General features: G+C 42.5%; 1 protein-coding gene across 1 annotated transcript in view; it reads left to right on the top strand.

The window, feature by feature from the left end:
• Positions 1 to 16855, top strand: part of RFTN2 (raftlin family member 2) — a 100464-nt gene that overhangs the window by 61201 nt on the left and 22408 nt on the right. The window contains exons 5-7 of the mRNA XM_056534987.1: positions 5910 to 6113; positions 7128 to 7249; positions 13926 to 14029. Of these exons, the coding sequence (XP_056390962.1) occupies positions 5910 to 6113; positions 7128 to 7249; positions 13926 to 14029 (430 nt within the window). The remainder of the gene's footprint in view (positions 1 to 5909; positions 6114 to 7127; positions 7250 to 13925; positions 14030 to 16855) is intronic.

Below are 16855 nucleotides of genomic sequence, written 5' to 3'. Positions count from 1 at the left end.
AAATTTAGTGGTGGGGTACAGTTTGTCTGTAGGGGTTATATGTGTTTTAATGAAATCTACCCAATAAATTGTGATTTTATGGTGGAAAAGTTCTATACTTGCTCATCAACTGCAGGAACTCCGGAAGAAGAGGACAAGGGTGAAGTACGTAAACTACGAAAAAAGGCGATGTTCCAGTAGACTCAGAATTCCTATGATTGTATGAGAATTCTGCCCAAGGAAGTAATTCGACCCAGTCGTCTTGTCGAGCCGAAACGAAATGGTAAAGATAGTCTCCCAAGACCTGATTCGCCCTCTCAACCTGTCCATGGATTGAGGGTGGTAGGCTGAGGAAAAGTGCAACTTCACTTAGAGACATGAGCAGAGGGCAAGCCAGAACTTAGAGATGAACTGGACTTCACGGTCACATACAATATGTGAGGGCAAACCTTGCAAATGGAAGATGTGGCAAAGAAACAGTTTAGCAAGCTGTGGTGCAGATGGAAGTCCAGGCAGCGGCACCAAATGAGCCATTTTAGAAAACCGGTCCACTACCACCCAAACAGCAGTATTGCCTCCAGAAGATGGAAGGTCAGTAATGAAATCCATAGCGATATCAGTCCAGGGTAGCTCTGGAACAGGTAAAGGCTGTAAAAGACCTGAAGGTTTTGAACGAGGAGTTTTATCCCGAGCACAGACCGAACAGGAACGGACAAAGTCCACAACATCCTGTCTTAAACTAGGCCACCAGTAATGTCTTGAGATGAGCTGTAAGGACTTACGAGTTCCAGAATGAGCAGCCAGAAGAGAGGAATGACCCAATTTCAGGACTCAGAGTCTTAAACTGGGTGACACATAAGTCTTTCCAGGAGGCAGGTGCCTAAGATTAACTGGCGCTGCAGAGATAAGACGCTCAGGAGTAATAATATGCTGTGGAGAGGTTTCTCGGTCTTGCACATCATAAGACCTGGAAAGAGCGTCAGCACGAAGATTCTTTTCTGCAGGACGGAAGTGAATGTATAAGTCAAATCTTGAGAAGAATAGAGACCAACGGGCCTGCCGGGGGGTTGAGACATTGGGCTGTCTGAAGGTAAAGCAAGTTCTTGTGATCTGAATATATTGTAACTGGATGTACTGAACCTTCCAAGAGATGACGCCATTCTTCCAAGGCAAGCTTTATAACCAACAGTTCATGGTCTCCTATAGAATAATTTTTCTCTGTGGGAGAGAAGGTTTTAGAAAAAAAAGCCACAGGTTACAATTCTTCCCTTAGAGGACTTTTGTGTTGAGACAGCTCCTGCTCCAACTGAAGATGCATCCACCTCCAAAAGAAAAGGCTTGCCTGAGTCAGGTCTAGACAGGACCGGCGCCGAATCGAAGGTGGACTTTAACTGTTTAAAGGCATCTTCAGCCTCTGGAGTCCAGACCCCGGGATTGGAAGTCTTCTTGGTGAGAGAGACAATGGGTGCAACCAAGGTGGAGTAATGAGGAATGAATTGCCGGTAGTAATTGGCAAACCCAAGAAAACACTGAATAGCTTTTAAGCCGGTAGGTCGGGGCCAGTGCAGTACGGCTGACAACTTTTTAGGATCCATCTGGAGACCTTGACTAGTGACAATGTATCCCAGAAAAGGAAGACTGGTTCTTTCAAAAACACACTTCTCCAGTTTAGCATAAAGATGGTTGTCACGGAGACATTGCAAGACCTGGCGGATGTGAGAACGATGTGTCTGAAGATTGGGCAAATAGATGAGTATATAGTCCAAATAGACCAAGACACAGGTGTACAAGAGGTCACGAAAGATGCCATTAACAAACTCCTGGAAGACTGCTGGAGCATTACAAAGTCCGAACAGCCTCACCAAATACTCAAAATGTCCATCAAGAGTGTTAAATGCAGTCTTCCACTCATCTCCTTCTTTTATGCGAATTAGATTATAAGCACCCCGAAGGTCTAGTTTGGAGAAAATCTTTGCTCCACGGAGATGGTCAAATAACTCCGAGATCAAGAGAAGAGGGTAACGGTTCTTGACGGTGATTTTATTCAGACCACGGTAGTTAATGCAGCTTCGCAAAGAACCATCTTTTTTCTCCACAAAGAAGAATCCGGCTCCAGCAGGGGAAGATGACTTCCTGATAAAACCCTTTTGAAGATTTTCTTGTATATATTTAGACATGGCCTGAGTTTCAGGAACAGACAGAGGGTAAATTATTTCCCGTGGAGGAGTGGTCTCGGGCAACAAGTCTATAGGACAATCATAGGGACGATGAGGTGGCAATACTTCAGACAGTTTCTCACTGAAGATGTCAACATAGTCCTGAAGAAACAAAGGCAGACCGGGCAGAAGAGTAGAAGGAGGCGCCCGCTTAAACGGACGAGTATGGATGCAGCGATTGTTGCAATAAGGTCCCCAACAGAGAACTTCTCCCGTTTTCCAATCCAGCTGCGGGGCATGGAGTTGCAACCAAGGAAGGCCTAGCAGGAGAGGAGAGGTACAGTGAGGAAGTACATAGAAGGACAAGTTCTCCTTATGCGAGACTCCAACCTGCATAGATATCGGTTCTGTGCGGTAAAGCACTATACAGTCCAGATTTTCTCCGTTAACCGTAGAGATGTACAAGGGCTTAAGTAGGTGGGACACCAGCAGATGGTACTATGGAGGCATCATTAAAATGTCCCGCAGAACCGTAATCCAGGAAGGCAAGAACGGAAATAGTCTCTTTGGAGGGTAGAGAAAGCTGGACTCCAAAGCCTCTCCCACAAACCCTCTCCCACAAACCCTAGGTACAAGTGTTTCCCTGTGGCTGTGGACATACAGGACAATCTTTGAGGAAATGATCGGCACTCGCGCAGTAGAGACACAGATTCTTAGCTCGATACAAGTTCTTTCCTGCAGTCAGGCGAGACCAATCCACCTGCAAAGCCTCCACTGCGGGAGACAACGTAGAGGGTTGCGGTGGTTGCTGCAAGACTGGTGCCAAGCGAGGAAAGCGCCAAGGTCTTGCGGATTCTCTTTCTTGATGTTGTTCCTCACGTCTCTCAGAGAAACGGATATCAATTTGGGATGCCAATTGCATCAGTTCATTCAGATTAGAAGGCAATTCTGACGCCAGGGTCCGGAAACGGATGGCATATTCACCCACAGTGGTGTTGCCCTGGGAAAGTCTCAGCAATGCCGTCTCAGCGGAGGAAGCTCAGGCAGGTTCTTCAAAGACTGTGCGAAATTCCATAAGGAATGCCTGGAGGTTAGTAGTGATAGCATCACTGCGATCCCATAGTGGAGTAGCCCAGGCCAAGGCCTTACCAGACAGGAGACTGATGACAAAGGCCACCTTTGCTCGTTCTGTGGAGAACTGGTCCGCCATGAGTTCTATGTGCATGGAGCACTGTGTCACGAAACCTTGACAGGACTTGGGATCCCCCTCAAACTTCTCAGTAAGTGACAAACGGAGTTTCGATCCGGAGGAAACTGCAGCAGCGGGAGGCTGTACTGGAGCTGGAGGAGGCTGTGGCGGATGCTGCTGGGCATATAGCAGCTGCTGCATCATGGTGGATAGCTGGTTGGGACTGGATCCGAATCAGGCAGAGGAACCCCAGTTGGATCCATGGTTGGATCTTGCTGTCACGTACCAGGATGTAGGCAGTCACGAACAGGATGTGGATCCTCTACCTGTGTGGCTGATGACTCGGACCGTATCGGGGAGAGGAGTCTAAGGTGCCCCTGGTCTTCACCAGAGCCCGCCGCAAGGCCCACTACCCTTGACACAGCTTGACCACACAGGTAACTGGACAAGGCGAGGTACAGAAGGATGAGGCTGTAACGTAGTCAACGTAGCAGAAGGTCAAGGCAGGCGGCAAAGGTTCGTAGTTAAGAAACGTAGCAGGAAGGTCTGGGTACACGGGTATGGCAAACAGGCAATAGGGAATGCTTTCTCTCAGGCACTAGGCACTGAAGATCCGGCAGGAAGCTGTTGTAGGTGCAAGAAATTGTAGGTGCAGGAACTTATAACATGGTGTCAGGTGTTTCCCATAATTATGGGCGTACTGGCCCTTTAAATCTCAGAACTCCAGCGCGCGAGCCCTAAGAGACGGGGATGTGCGCAATGGAGCTGAGAGGCGGAGGAAGAAGTCGCAGCAGAGAAGCAAGGTAAGTGACTCGCATGTGGGCGCGTCCCGCGATGCGAATCCCAGCCCCGCCGGCAACAGGGGAGAGAGGAACAGGCCTCACGGCCAGGAGAAGCAGACGGAGCACACGCTGTTACACTAACCATACCTTAAAAAGCTGAGCCATGATTTCCAGGGTTTCTTGGCCAGCCAAAGCAAGTAAAAATAGAAAAACTATAGAGGAAGGAAGCCTAACAGAAAAGTTGTATACATTTCTATATTTATTTTCTGTTAGAAGAAAGCAGAAGCCATGGGGTCCATAATAATTCTACTTAGGCATGATACTGCACTTTACGTATATGGTTTACACAATGATTAAGGAATGTAATTTAACAGGAATCTGTCAGCTGCAATTCATGTTCCAAATGCTGACACTGTTAAATAGCTATTAGGGAAAGGAAACACAGGGGTGGGTAATTTATTAAGTCAATATGTCTGTTTTCCTGCCATAAAAAAAACATAAAAACATTTGCTGAAGCCCTTGTTTGCAACTTTTTGCCCTTCCACACCAGACATGCTTGTGCTTATTTTAAAGAGGCTGTGGCCTGGTTTAAAGGGGGTATGGTCTTACTACACGTCTAATTTGTAAAAAAAAATACACTAGCAAGCTAGTGTATATTGTAGCCGAGATCTACACCAGCTCGGTGCTGGTGTAGATTTCATAGTGCAGCATGGGGGACAGGTGTAGCAATGCTTGATTTATTAAGATGATTTATTTATTAGCCTAATTTATTAGCCTATAACCACTGGCATTTTACTAAAGACTGGCATGTGAAGTAGTAGCCTTAGTAATTCACTTATATTGTACCTTCATATATATCTTCATCCTTCCATAATAATAATTGACAGTCAGAGCTGAGCTTCCAGCTGACTCTCAATTAAGACGCCACCACAGCACACCATAGGCTTCAGGACGCCGAAATTATTCATTTTATGGACCTGAAGAAGGCACATGCTGGTGCCGAAACGCGTTGTCCGTTTGTTCTTAAGCACAATAAACTGTCCTGTGCTTTATTGGCGTTTCGCATCCTTTTTATTTCAGCAGTAGCGCTCGTCCAGTATCCCCATTTTCTACTCTCCTCTTTCTGGTCTCAATTAAGAAGGAATAGGGAGGGTTGGGGGGTGAGGAGGTATTTCAGCTCTTTGCACTCCAGGGGCTTAGGAACGCCTCTTTGACACTTGACACCAAAGAATAAGAGATATATAAGATATATGAACTATATCATGTATCTAGTTGCCCTAACAGCTATCTTACAGTGTCAGTAGTTTGGAACATAAATTTGCTGACAGATTCCCTTTCAATATAGGTTGCAGAATATTACATTGCTTAAATGTAGGCTTTTGGCAGATGTAACTGATAGCTGTAACCAAAATAGCAGATGGGAGACTCTAATGCTGGAGCCTACACGGGAGCGAGAAAGGTGAAACAAAGTTTTTAATGTTTTATTAGGCAGTTTGGCTACGGTAGTAAAATTAAAAAAATTCATGTTACAACCCTTTTAACACAGCTCATGGACATGAGTGGCACTTCTTTGAAAGAAAAGCTGACCATTTTATCAAATTTTGTTCAACCTTTCATCATTGTAAAGACACATTACATAAACTTAACATTGTACATAGGGAGGTATTCTTTATCTGCAGTGTTGGCCCCCAAATATTTGAATAAGCCTTCAGGGTTGTTTCCTTTCATGGCAGCTGACAGTAAAAGCCAATTCTGACATTTTGCCTTACTTACAATTTTTACTTGCCTCCTTTTCTTCACTAGGTAAAACATTATATGCCGTATTTAACATCTTAGAAAATGAACTAAGTGGCTGCAAATACATTGAAGGTAACCTCTCAATGAAAGTGTCTCGAAAAGGCACTACAATCAGCGCCCTTGAAGCAGACTGGCTAGAAATGACAACATATTACTACAAGCAAGGGTTTTCTTTAATTGATTCTTTCGTACACTGGGAAATGCTCAGAGGTAAGATTTGGATATATACATATACCTTAATGTATCAAAACAGTCCTTGTTACCTATAGCAACCATTTAAAGTTCTGCTTTCATTTCTTGGGTTCTCTGCTTTAGACAATACTTTTTTGTTAGTAATGGTCACTGGACAATAGGCTGATCATAAAATGTTCTCCTACTAAACCCAAAAATGTTGAGCTGCTGCAAGCTTTGTGGAAACTTGTAGGTAACTATCCATTTTCCTACAGGGAAGAGAAAAGATAACCCTTAACTCACTTTTTACATTGCAGTCACATAACCAAGCTGTGTTCAAACAGGACACAAACTCATTTCCAACAGAGTTGCAATAGCTTAGCTCTTTGCAGCCGCTCTCAATGCCTGGAAAAAGCTGCTTCAAGGCCAGTTTTTGTCTTCTTGAAAGTTTTCATGATTCATACATTTATACTACTTTGATTATCGTACTTCTGGAATAGAAGATTATTTACATCCAATATAATAAAGTGTAATCCCCCAAAATTAGACATAGAGTATTATGCAAACGCTTTAGGCAGGTGTGGAAGAAATGCAGCAAAATAAGATGCTTCCCATCAGGAAGGGAAGCATCTTATTGGCTGATTGGCTCCAAATTTATGTTCTTTATGATGACCTTATGACACATATAGACCCCAAAATGATGCTGCTATAAAATACAAATCATCCTACAAAAATAACTGTCATTAAGAATTCAACAGAAAAATAAACTCTAAGAAAGTTAAGATGCAAAAATTAACAACATTACTGTGTCTTCAACGTCCAGAACAGTTTTGAAGCTAAGTTCATTATCAGGTTAAGTAAGTTAAACATTTGATATTAGGGTAGTCTTATTTATGTGGTTCTGATTGTCTTCATGTAGATGTAGGGCCTTTTTTGTCAATGTAGTAAAAACATGTTTATCAAATATTTTTCTGTCTCAAAACATAAATTGGTTTAATTAGCAAATTCCATTTTGGATAAATGTTGTTCTCACATTATGTTTTCTGTTTATAGGAGAGCAAACACCAAAATCATTAGATGGATTGTTTGTCTATGAAGATGAAGCTCCTCGAGTTACTGCTTCAAAGAATAAAGGAAACGATGCTATAATAGTAGAACAATTGACGGTATTTGAGGTAATAATTAACATCTACTCATGTTAAAAATAAATTGTTAAATAACAAATATGTTCAAGACACATTTCTGGATAAAAGAGCAAGGTTGGTTTCACATGCAGCATTTAGATTTGCAATGACTGAGTTAAGCCTGGCAAACCTAGTCTCCTTCAGAACATACTATGTACTATTGGGGTACCACAGGGGTCAGTACTGGGTCCACTTCTTTTCAATATTTTTATTAATGACCTTGTAGAAAAAGTACAGAGTAGAATTTCTACATTTTCAGATGAAACTAATCTGGATAAGGTGATCACCACAGAGGAGCATAACATAATATTAGGGTGCAGTCCAAACACGTTTTTGGACAGTATCAGGTTTTGATGCTGGACTGAAAACTGTGGTCTGCTACGGTTTTTAGTCCAGGAAGGAAACTGATACGGTTCAAAAATGAGATGACCGGAGTCACTTGCTGACTCCGTCCTGCTAATTAAAAATGAATGGGGTGCGGAGCATGTCAGCTGCCATATAGCAAAAAAAGTGGTGTGAATGCACCCTTACAGAGGGATCTGGGGAAGCTGGTGGCTTGGGCACAGACATTGCAAATTACGTTTTATGTGGATAAATGTAAAATTATGTACTTGGGCTGTAAAAACAAAATGTACAATTCTGTGCTAAATATTAAGACATTGGGTAAAACTACTACCGAAAAGGACTTGGTGGTTCTGGTGGACAGTAAACTCAACTTTAGTAACCAGTACCAGGCAGCGGCTGCCAAGGCTAACGAAGTCATGGGATGTATGAAGAGAGGCATGGAGGCTTGTGACAGGGACATAGTTTTGCCTCTGTATAAATCACTAGTCAGACCACATATGGAATATTGTGTGCAATTTTGGGCACCTGTATATAACAAGGACATGGCTGAACTGGAAAGGGTGCAGAGGAGGGCGACAAAGATAATTGATGGTATGGGAGGATTACCGGACCAAGACAGGTTATCAAGCTTGGGGTTATTTAGTTTGGAGAAAAGACGTTTAGGGGTGATTTGATCACAATGTACAAATATATGAATGGACAGTGCAGAGATCTTTCTAGTGATCTTTTTATACCTAGGCCGGTAACCATGACAAGGGGGCATCCTCTACTTCTAGAGGAAAGAAGATTTTACCATCATCATAGACAGAGATTTTTTACTGTAAGAGCAGTAAGACTATGGAACTCTCTGCCACTTGATGTGGTGATGTCTGACTCAATAAACAAGTTCAAGGGGGGCATGGATGTTTTTTAAAAAAAATATAAAATTACAGTTTTGGATACTAGATTTTTGTGGATAGAACGTTGAATCGGGGATTTATTCTGATTGCCATATTGCAATTGGAAAGAAATGTTGCATGGGGCAATTGGCATCTGCCAAATGTTTTTTGCTTTCTTTCTCTGGATCAACACAGTAGGGTTTTAGGTTGGAAAGAAAGCTGAGCAGTGAGCAGTGTGCAGAAGAACTCACTGAGGAACTACTGATCCTAGAAATCTTTTATAAATACAATACAAAGCAATCTGAGTTAAGCATTGTGCACACAGTGACCTGCATTAGCATGTCCAGTTGCTGCACTACAAATCCCAGCATAGTGACTGCAGAACGAGCCTCTAGATAGCTATCACACTACAATACAAAGCATGATAAGCAAAGCACTGTGCAGCGGGCTTACCTCAGTCACTCATATCACTGTGTCCACTTGCTGCACTACAAATCCTAGCAATGTGACTCTACAGGGTGGGCCATTTATATGGATACACCTTAATAAAATGGGAATGGTTGGTGATATTAACTTCCTGTTTGTGGCACATTAGTATATGTGAGGGGGGAAACTTTTCAAGATGGGTGGTGACCATGGCGGCCATTTTGAAGTCGGACATTTTTAATCCAACTTTTGTTTTTTTTATAGAAAGAGGGTCATGTGACAAATTAAACATTGGGAATTTCACAAGAAAAACAATGATGTGCTTGGTTTTAACGTAACTTTATTCTTTCATGAGTTATTTACAAGTTTCTGACCACTTATAAAATGTGTTCAATGTGCTGCCCATTGTGTTGGATTGTCAATGCAACCCTCTTCTCCCACTCTTCACACACTGATAGCAACACCGCAGGAGAAATGCTAACACAGGCTTCCAGTATCCGTAGTTTAAGGTGTTGCAGAATGGGCAAAGCAAAAATTGGAACAGGACCCTCAGTTTACGCAGAAGATTTTGTTCAGTGATGAGGCAAACTTTTATGTGAATGGTGAAGTTAACAAACAAAACCACCGCTATTGGTCTGACACTAACCCACATTGGATAGATCCCTCCAAGACTGTTGGTACACAAAAATTGATGGTATGGTGTGGTATATGGGGTACAAAGATAGTGGGGCCATTCTTCATCAATGGAAACCTCAAGGCCACTGGATATGCGAAATTGCTACATGATGATGTGTTTCCCTCTTTATGCACTGAAGCTGGCACATTCCCTTAGTTTTTTAAGCAAGATGGTGCACCACCACATTATGGGTGTCAGGTCCGAGCATTCCTAGATGAACAGTTTCCTGGAAAGTGGATTGGTCGTCGTGGGCCAGTTAAATGGCCCCCAAGGTCTCCCGATCTGACCCCCTTAGACTTTTATATTTGGGGTCATCTGGAGGCAATTGTCTATGCTGTGAAGATACGAGATGTACAGCACCTGAAACTACGGATACTGAAAGCCTGTGCTAGCATTTCTCCTGCGGTGTTTCTATCAGTGTGTGAAGAGCGGGAGAAGAGGGTTGCATTGACAATCCAACACAATGGGCAGCACAGTGAACACATTTTATAAGTGGTCAGAAACTTGTAAATAACTCATGAAAGAATAAAGTTGCGTTAAAACCAAGCACATCATTGTTTTTCTTGTGAAATTCCCAAAAAGTTTGATGTGTCACATGACATTCTTCCTATTGAAAAAACTAAAGTTGGATTCTAAATGGCCGACTTCAAAATGGCCGCCATGGTCACCACCCATCTTGAAAAGTTTCCCCACTCACATATACTAATGTGCCACAAACAGGAAGTTAATATCACAAACCATTCCCATTTTATTAAGGTGTATCCATATAAATGGCCCACCCTGTAGAATGAGCAAATAACACTACAATACAAAGAAATTTAAAGGAGTAGTCTATTGAAAACTATCTGCAGTCCGTTGTGCCCAAGCTAAAAAAAAAAAAAAGAACAAAAAAACAAAAAAAAAATGTTTGTTTTCTTTTTTCTTTTTGCAGCCCGGGCACAAGGGACTGAAGATACTTTTCAACAGACTAATCCTTTAAGCAAATCAGTGGGCGTACCTGTATTTTACCGAAAATCCTTTTTTAGTGTTGAGAGTGAATGGGGAATAGGCCTTTATGCCAAGTTACCTGTATTTGTTGGGTCTAATAAAAAAAAAAAATAGCATTTTTAGCATGGTTTAACATAATTCCACATTTCTTGCATTGCAAGTGAACATAAAATGTGCCCCTTACTCCAAATTACTTGTATTTTCCATGTTTAATCACAAACGTTGCATTTCTAGCTCAGTTTAACATAATTCTGAATTTCTAGCATTGAGAGTGAACGAGGAATAGGCTTTTTATGCTAAATTACAAATATATTACTAGTTTAATAAATAAAAAAACATGGAGGCAGTCTATTGCTTGGCTAGCAATCCTTTCTCTCTCCCTTGTGTCCTGTTATCCCCTCCCTTGTCTCAAATATTCAACTGGCTTTACTCTCATTTCTCATGCTGTGAGTCATTGCCCATGTGACTGCTCTGCACAGGCACCGCTGACTCTCTCCTCTCTAAAGTCACATGAGCAATGATGGGAACATTCAAGAAGGGGAGGGGATCTCGGGACACAGGGGATAGGAAATGATTGCTAGTAGAGCAGTATACCGCTTCCATTGCGCATATAACCAAATTTGCAGAACAGAATAATTAAGGATTAATGCAGAATGGCTGAATCAATATTGATAAGATAAATTCATTAAGGATCACCACTATTAACCTGTGGAATCAGGTAAATGCGGGTCATCTTGCTGTCAGATTATCTTTTACCCCTTAACGACATAGAACGCAAATGTACGTCCTTGTGCCCTGGTACTTAACACACCACGATGTACATTTATGTCCTGTACATGACATGTACGTGCCCATGACATGTGCGGCAGGTCCCGGCTGCTATCAGCAGCTGGGGACCTGCCGGTAATGGCGCACATGAGCGATTGCGCCGATGTGTGCCATTAGATCACAGCATCTGCGGCAGTGCGGTCAGAAAAATGGATGATCGGATCGCTCGGAGGGCTGCTGCGAGGTCAGATCATCCATAATGGCGGACGGAGGTCACCTCACCTGCCTCCGTCCGTCTCCAGGGGTCTTCTGCTCTGGTCAGAGAGCAAGCAGACCAGAGCAGAAGATAGCCGATAACAGTGATCAGTGCTATGCCCCATGCATAGCACTGAGCAGTATTAGCAATCAAATGATCCCTATGGGGACTATTAAAGTGTAAAAAAAAAGTACAAAAAAAATGGGAAAAATCCCCTCTCCCAATAAAAATGTAAAGCATCCATTTTTCCCATTTTACCCTCAAAAAAGCGTATTAAAAATTATAAACATATTTGGTATCATCGAGTACGTAAAAGTTTGAACTATTAAAAAATATTGTTAATCATCCCATACGGTGAACGGCGTAAACGTTTTAAAAAAAGTCCTAAATTGCTGCTTTTTTGTCACATGATATTCCCCAAAAAATAAAAATTGGGTAAAAATGAGACAAAATGAGAAAAAAAAATCCATAAAATCATATTGTCTGATTTTTAAAGAATTTATTAGCAAATGATGGTGGAAAACAAGTGTTTGGTCAATAACAAACGTTATAGGGGTATTCCAGGAAAAAAACTTATTTTTTTATATATCAACTGGCTCCAGAAAGTCAAACAGATTTGTAAATTACTTCTATTAAAAAATCTTACTCCTTTCAGTACTTATAAGCTTCTGAAGTTAAGGTTGTTCTTTTCTGCCTAAGTCCTCTGTGATGACACGTGTCTCGGGAACCGCCCAGTTTAGAAGAGGTTTGCTATGGGGATTTGCTTCTAAACTGGGCAGTTCCCGAGACACGTGTCATCAGAGAGCACTTAGACAGAAAATATCAACCTTAACTTCAGAAGCTCTTAAGTACTGAAAGGATTAAGATTTTTTAATAGAAGTAATTTACAAATCTGTTTAACTTTCTGGAACCAGTTGATATATATAAAAAAGAGTTTTTTCCTGGATAACCCCTTTAATCTCAATACTTTGTTATATACCCTTTGTTGGCAATGACAGAGGTCAAAAGTTTTTTGTAAGTCTTCACAAGGTTTTCACATACTGTTGCTGGTATTTTGGCCCATTCCTCCATGCAGATCTCCTCTAGAGCAGTGATGTTTTAGGGCTGTCGCTGGGCAACACAGACTTTCAACTCCCTCCAAAGGTTTTCTATGGGGTTGAGATCTGGAGACTGGCTAGGCCACTTCAGGACCTTGAAATGCTTCTTATGAAGCCATCCCTTCGTTGCCTGGGCAGTGTGTTTGGTATCATAGTCATGTTGAAAGACCCAGCCACGTTTCATTTTCAATGCCCTTGCTGATTGAAGGAGGTTTTTACTCAAAATCTCCTGATACATGGCCTCATTCATTCTTTCCACGGATCAGTCATCCTGGTCCCTTTGCAGAAAAACAGTCCCAAAGCATGATATTTCCACCCCCATGCTTCACAGTAGGTATGATGTTCTTTGGATGCAACTCAGCATTCTGTCTCCTCCAAACACGACAAGTTGAGTTTTTACCAAAAAGTTCTGCTTTGGTTTCATCTGACCATAAGACATTCTCCCAATCCTCTTCTGGATCATCCAAATGCTCTCTAGCAAACTTTAAGCAGGAGGACACATCTGGCACTGCATGATTTGAGTCCCTGGCGGTGTAGTGTGTTACTGATGGTAGCCCTTGTTACTTTGGTCCCAGTTCTCTGCAGGTCATTCACTAGGTCCCCCCGTGTGATTCTGGGATTTTTGCTCACCGTTATTGTGATCAGGAGGAGACTCTTAAAGAAGAAGAAGTTACAGGTCTGTGAGAGCCAGAAATCTTGCTTGTTTGAAGGTGACCAAATACTTATTTTCCACCATAATTTGCAAATAAATTCTTGCTGTCGCGCCCCCTCCCATAGGCTTACATTAAGGGGCGTGACATCACATGGGACGGAGCCGTGACGTCACAACGCTCCGGCCCCATGATCGATAGTAATCAGACCCGGAGCTAACACACTCCGGGGACTGATTTTAACAGGGTGCGGCGTGCAAGATCACGAGGGTTCCCAGCAGCGGGACCCCCACCATCAGGCATCTTATCCCTCCTTTGGATAGGGGATAAGATGTCTAAGCACCGGAGTACCCCTTTAATGTGCGGCCTTAATCTGTGAGTGACTACTTAATCTGTGAGTGTCTTTGCAACTGCTTTTTTGCACAAAGCTAATTTTTGCAAAAATCTGTGACTCTCTGGCCCCTTTGCACAAGTGCTGCCACTTTTGGTAGAGCCTCGCTGGAAAGATGGTGGGGCCACAGCAGCCACAGATGCCTATGATTATATGTGGTATTAGATAATTTACTTATTTCATATTTTTCTAGGGTTCTGAAATTAAAACAGACTATGGCCCTTTGTTGCACACTTTGGCAGAGTTTGGATGGCTTTTGACGTGTGTTATACCAACACCCATTATAAGACACAACAGGTGAGAAATGGCAATGGAAAATAAAGTATGTCTGCTGTTTATAGAACAGAAGGACGTCACTCACCGGGATGCAGTGCAGAATTTTCTTTATTATCTTCGGTGCATAGATTCGGGGTGCAAACGGACAGATTCAGGGATGCAGCTTGTCAGTCATGGACTGGGTTACAGCTGTTGCGCATGCATTAACCACGCTTCATCAGACCCTACCTGTTCCCCTCGTACACCGCCAGATAAAAGCAACACCTACCGGTGACGCAAGCGGGACAGGTGTATCATTAGCAGTAAAACTGTGCAGTATTTAAAAACATGGTTGACATGATTGCAGCTTCAAAATATAAAAGTATAGATACAATAAGATGTTATCAACATACATTATGATGTTATAAAAATACACTATAATCTACTCTTTCATTTAGCCAAAGGTTGCCTGCAGCATTTAATTTAATGATTCATTTAGCTTCTATCTGAAGCAACTTTTTCCTTCTATCTTCATTTTCTTTGCTGGGCACTGTTTCTAGACCTTGAAAGAGTAGATCATTGCAAATACCATTGTACACTAAATTCATATGTTCTATGAACCGCAGAGCTCCTTTTTTCGATCGTTCGGACAGATGTTACAGAACTACAACTCCCAGCATGACTGGGCAAGTCTGGGCATGCTGAGAGTTGTAGTTTTGCAACATCTGGAGCGCTACCATTTGGGCACCACTGTATAGTGGTCTCCAAACTGTGCTCTTCCAGATGTTGCAAAACTACAACTCCCAGCATGCCCGTCGGCAGTCTGGGCATACTGGAAGCTGTAGTTTTGAACAACTGGAGGCACACTGGTTGGGAAACACTGAGTTAGGAAACAGACAATGTTTCCCAACCTATCCCAGTGTTTTGCAACCAGTGTGTCTCCAGCTGTTGCATAACCACAACCCTCAGCATGCACGGACAGCCAAAGGGCATGCTGGGAGCCGTAGTTTTTCAACAGCTGGAGGTTTGCCCCCCCCCCCCCCCCCATGTGAACGTACAGGGTACATCCACAGAGGTGGGGGTTTACAGTTAGTCTCTCGCTGCAAGTTAGAGATGCAGGAAATTTTCCGCTGCAGCTCAAACTCCCAGCGGGAAGCTCGCAGTAATCCCCCGGCAGTCTGAATGTACCCTAAGAACACTATACTACACTTACACAAAATAAAGGGTAAAACACTACATATACACATACCCCTACTCACCCCTACATAAAAATGAGAAACCTCTGGTATGGCATGGTTTCTAAAACAAAGCCTCCAATTGTTGCAAAACAACAACTCCCAGTATTGCCGGACAGCCATTGACTGTCCAGGCATGCTGGGAGTTTTGCAACAGCTGTAGGCACCCTGTTTGGGAACACTGCCATAGGGTAATTTTTGTATCCGAAGCACGTCTAATTCTTGCACCCGGGTCCGTCCCTATGCAAATATCTAATTTAGGCCTCAAATGCACATGCGCTCTCTAACTCAGGAGCCCTGTCGTATTTCAAGGCAACAGTTTAGGGCCACATATGGGGAATTTGCATACCCGGGGAAAAATTACCCAACAAATTTTGGGGGCTTTTTCTCCTTTTACCCCTTATGAAAAGGAAAAGTTGGGGTCTACACCAGCCTGTTAGTGTAAAAAAAGAAACATTTTTACACTTACATTCTGGTGTTGGCCCATGCTTTTCATTTTCACAAGAAGGAAAAGGAAAAAAAGATCCCCAAAATTTGTAACACAATTTCTCCTGAGTACGGAAATACCCCATATGTGGGCGTAAAATGCTCTGCGGACTCAAGGCTCAGGAGTGAGAGCGCACTATCTACATTTGAGGCCTAAATTGGTGATTTGCACAGGGGTGGCTGATTTTACAGCAGTTCTGACATAAACGCAAAAAAATAAATACCCACATGTGACCCCATTTTGGAAACTAAACCCCTCACGGAATGTGGAAGGGGTATAGTGAGCCTTAACACCCCACAGGTGTTTAACAAAAATTTGTCAAAGTTGGACGTGAAAATGAAAAATTTCATTTTCTTCACTAAAATGCTGATGTTATCCCAAATTTTTCATTTTCACAAGGGTTAATAGGACAAAAGCCCCCCAAAATATGTAACACCATTTCTTCTGAGTATATAGATACCCCATGTGTGGACGTAAAGTGCTCTGCAGGCGAACTACAATGCTCAGAAGAGAAGCAGCGCCATTGGGCTTTCGGAGAGAGAATGTGTCTGGAATTGAAGGCCATGTACATTTACAAAGCTCCCATGGTGCCAGAACAGTGGAACGTAATAAGGGATACAGAGAGCATTTACACCCCACAGGTTTCTGACAGATTTTTTGAACAGTGGTCCGTGAAAATGAAAAATTAAATTTTTCATCTGCACAGCCCACTGTTCCAAAGATCTGTTAAACGCCAGTGGGTGTAAATGCTCTCTGCACCACTTATTACATTCTGTGAGGGGTGTAGTTTACAAAATGGGGTCACATGTGGGGGGTTTCTGTTGTTTTGGCATCATGGGAGGTTTGTAAATGTACATGGCCCCCGACTTCAATTCCAGCAAAGTTCTATCTCCAAAAGTCCAATGGCGCTCCTTCTGTTCTGAGACCTGTAGTGCACCAGTAGAGCACTTAACATCCACATATCGGGTTATGTTCTTAACCGGGAGAAATTGTGCTCCAAATTGTGGGGTCCATTTTCTCCTATTACACCACGTAAAAATGAAAAATTTGGAGTAACACCATCATTTTAGTGTTAAAAATTAAATTTTCCATTTACACGTCCAACTTCAACGCAAAGTCGTCAAACGCCTGTGAGGTGTTAAGGCT

Source organism: Hyla sarda, chromosome 8, assembly GCF_029499605.1.
Source record: "Hyla sarda isolate aHylSar1 chromosome 8, aHylSar1.hap1, whole genome shotgun sequence".
Classification (NCBI taxonomy): Eukaryota; Metazoa; Chordata; class Amphibia; order Anura; family Hylidae; genus Hyla; species Hyla sarda.
Note: the sequence above shows the minus strand (reverse complement) of the source record. Positions and strands in the feature narration are given on the sequence as shown.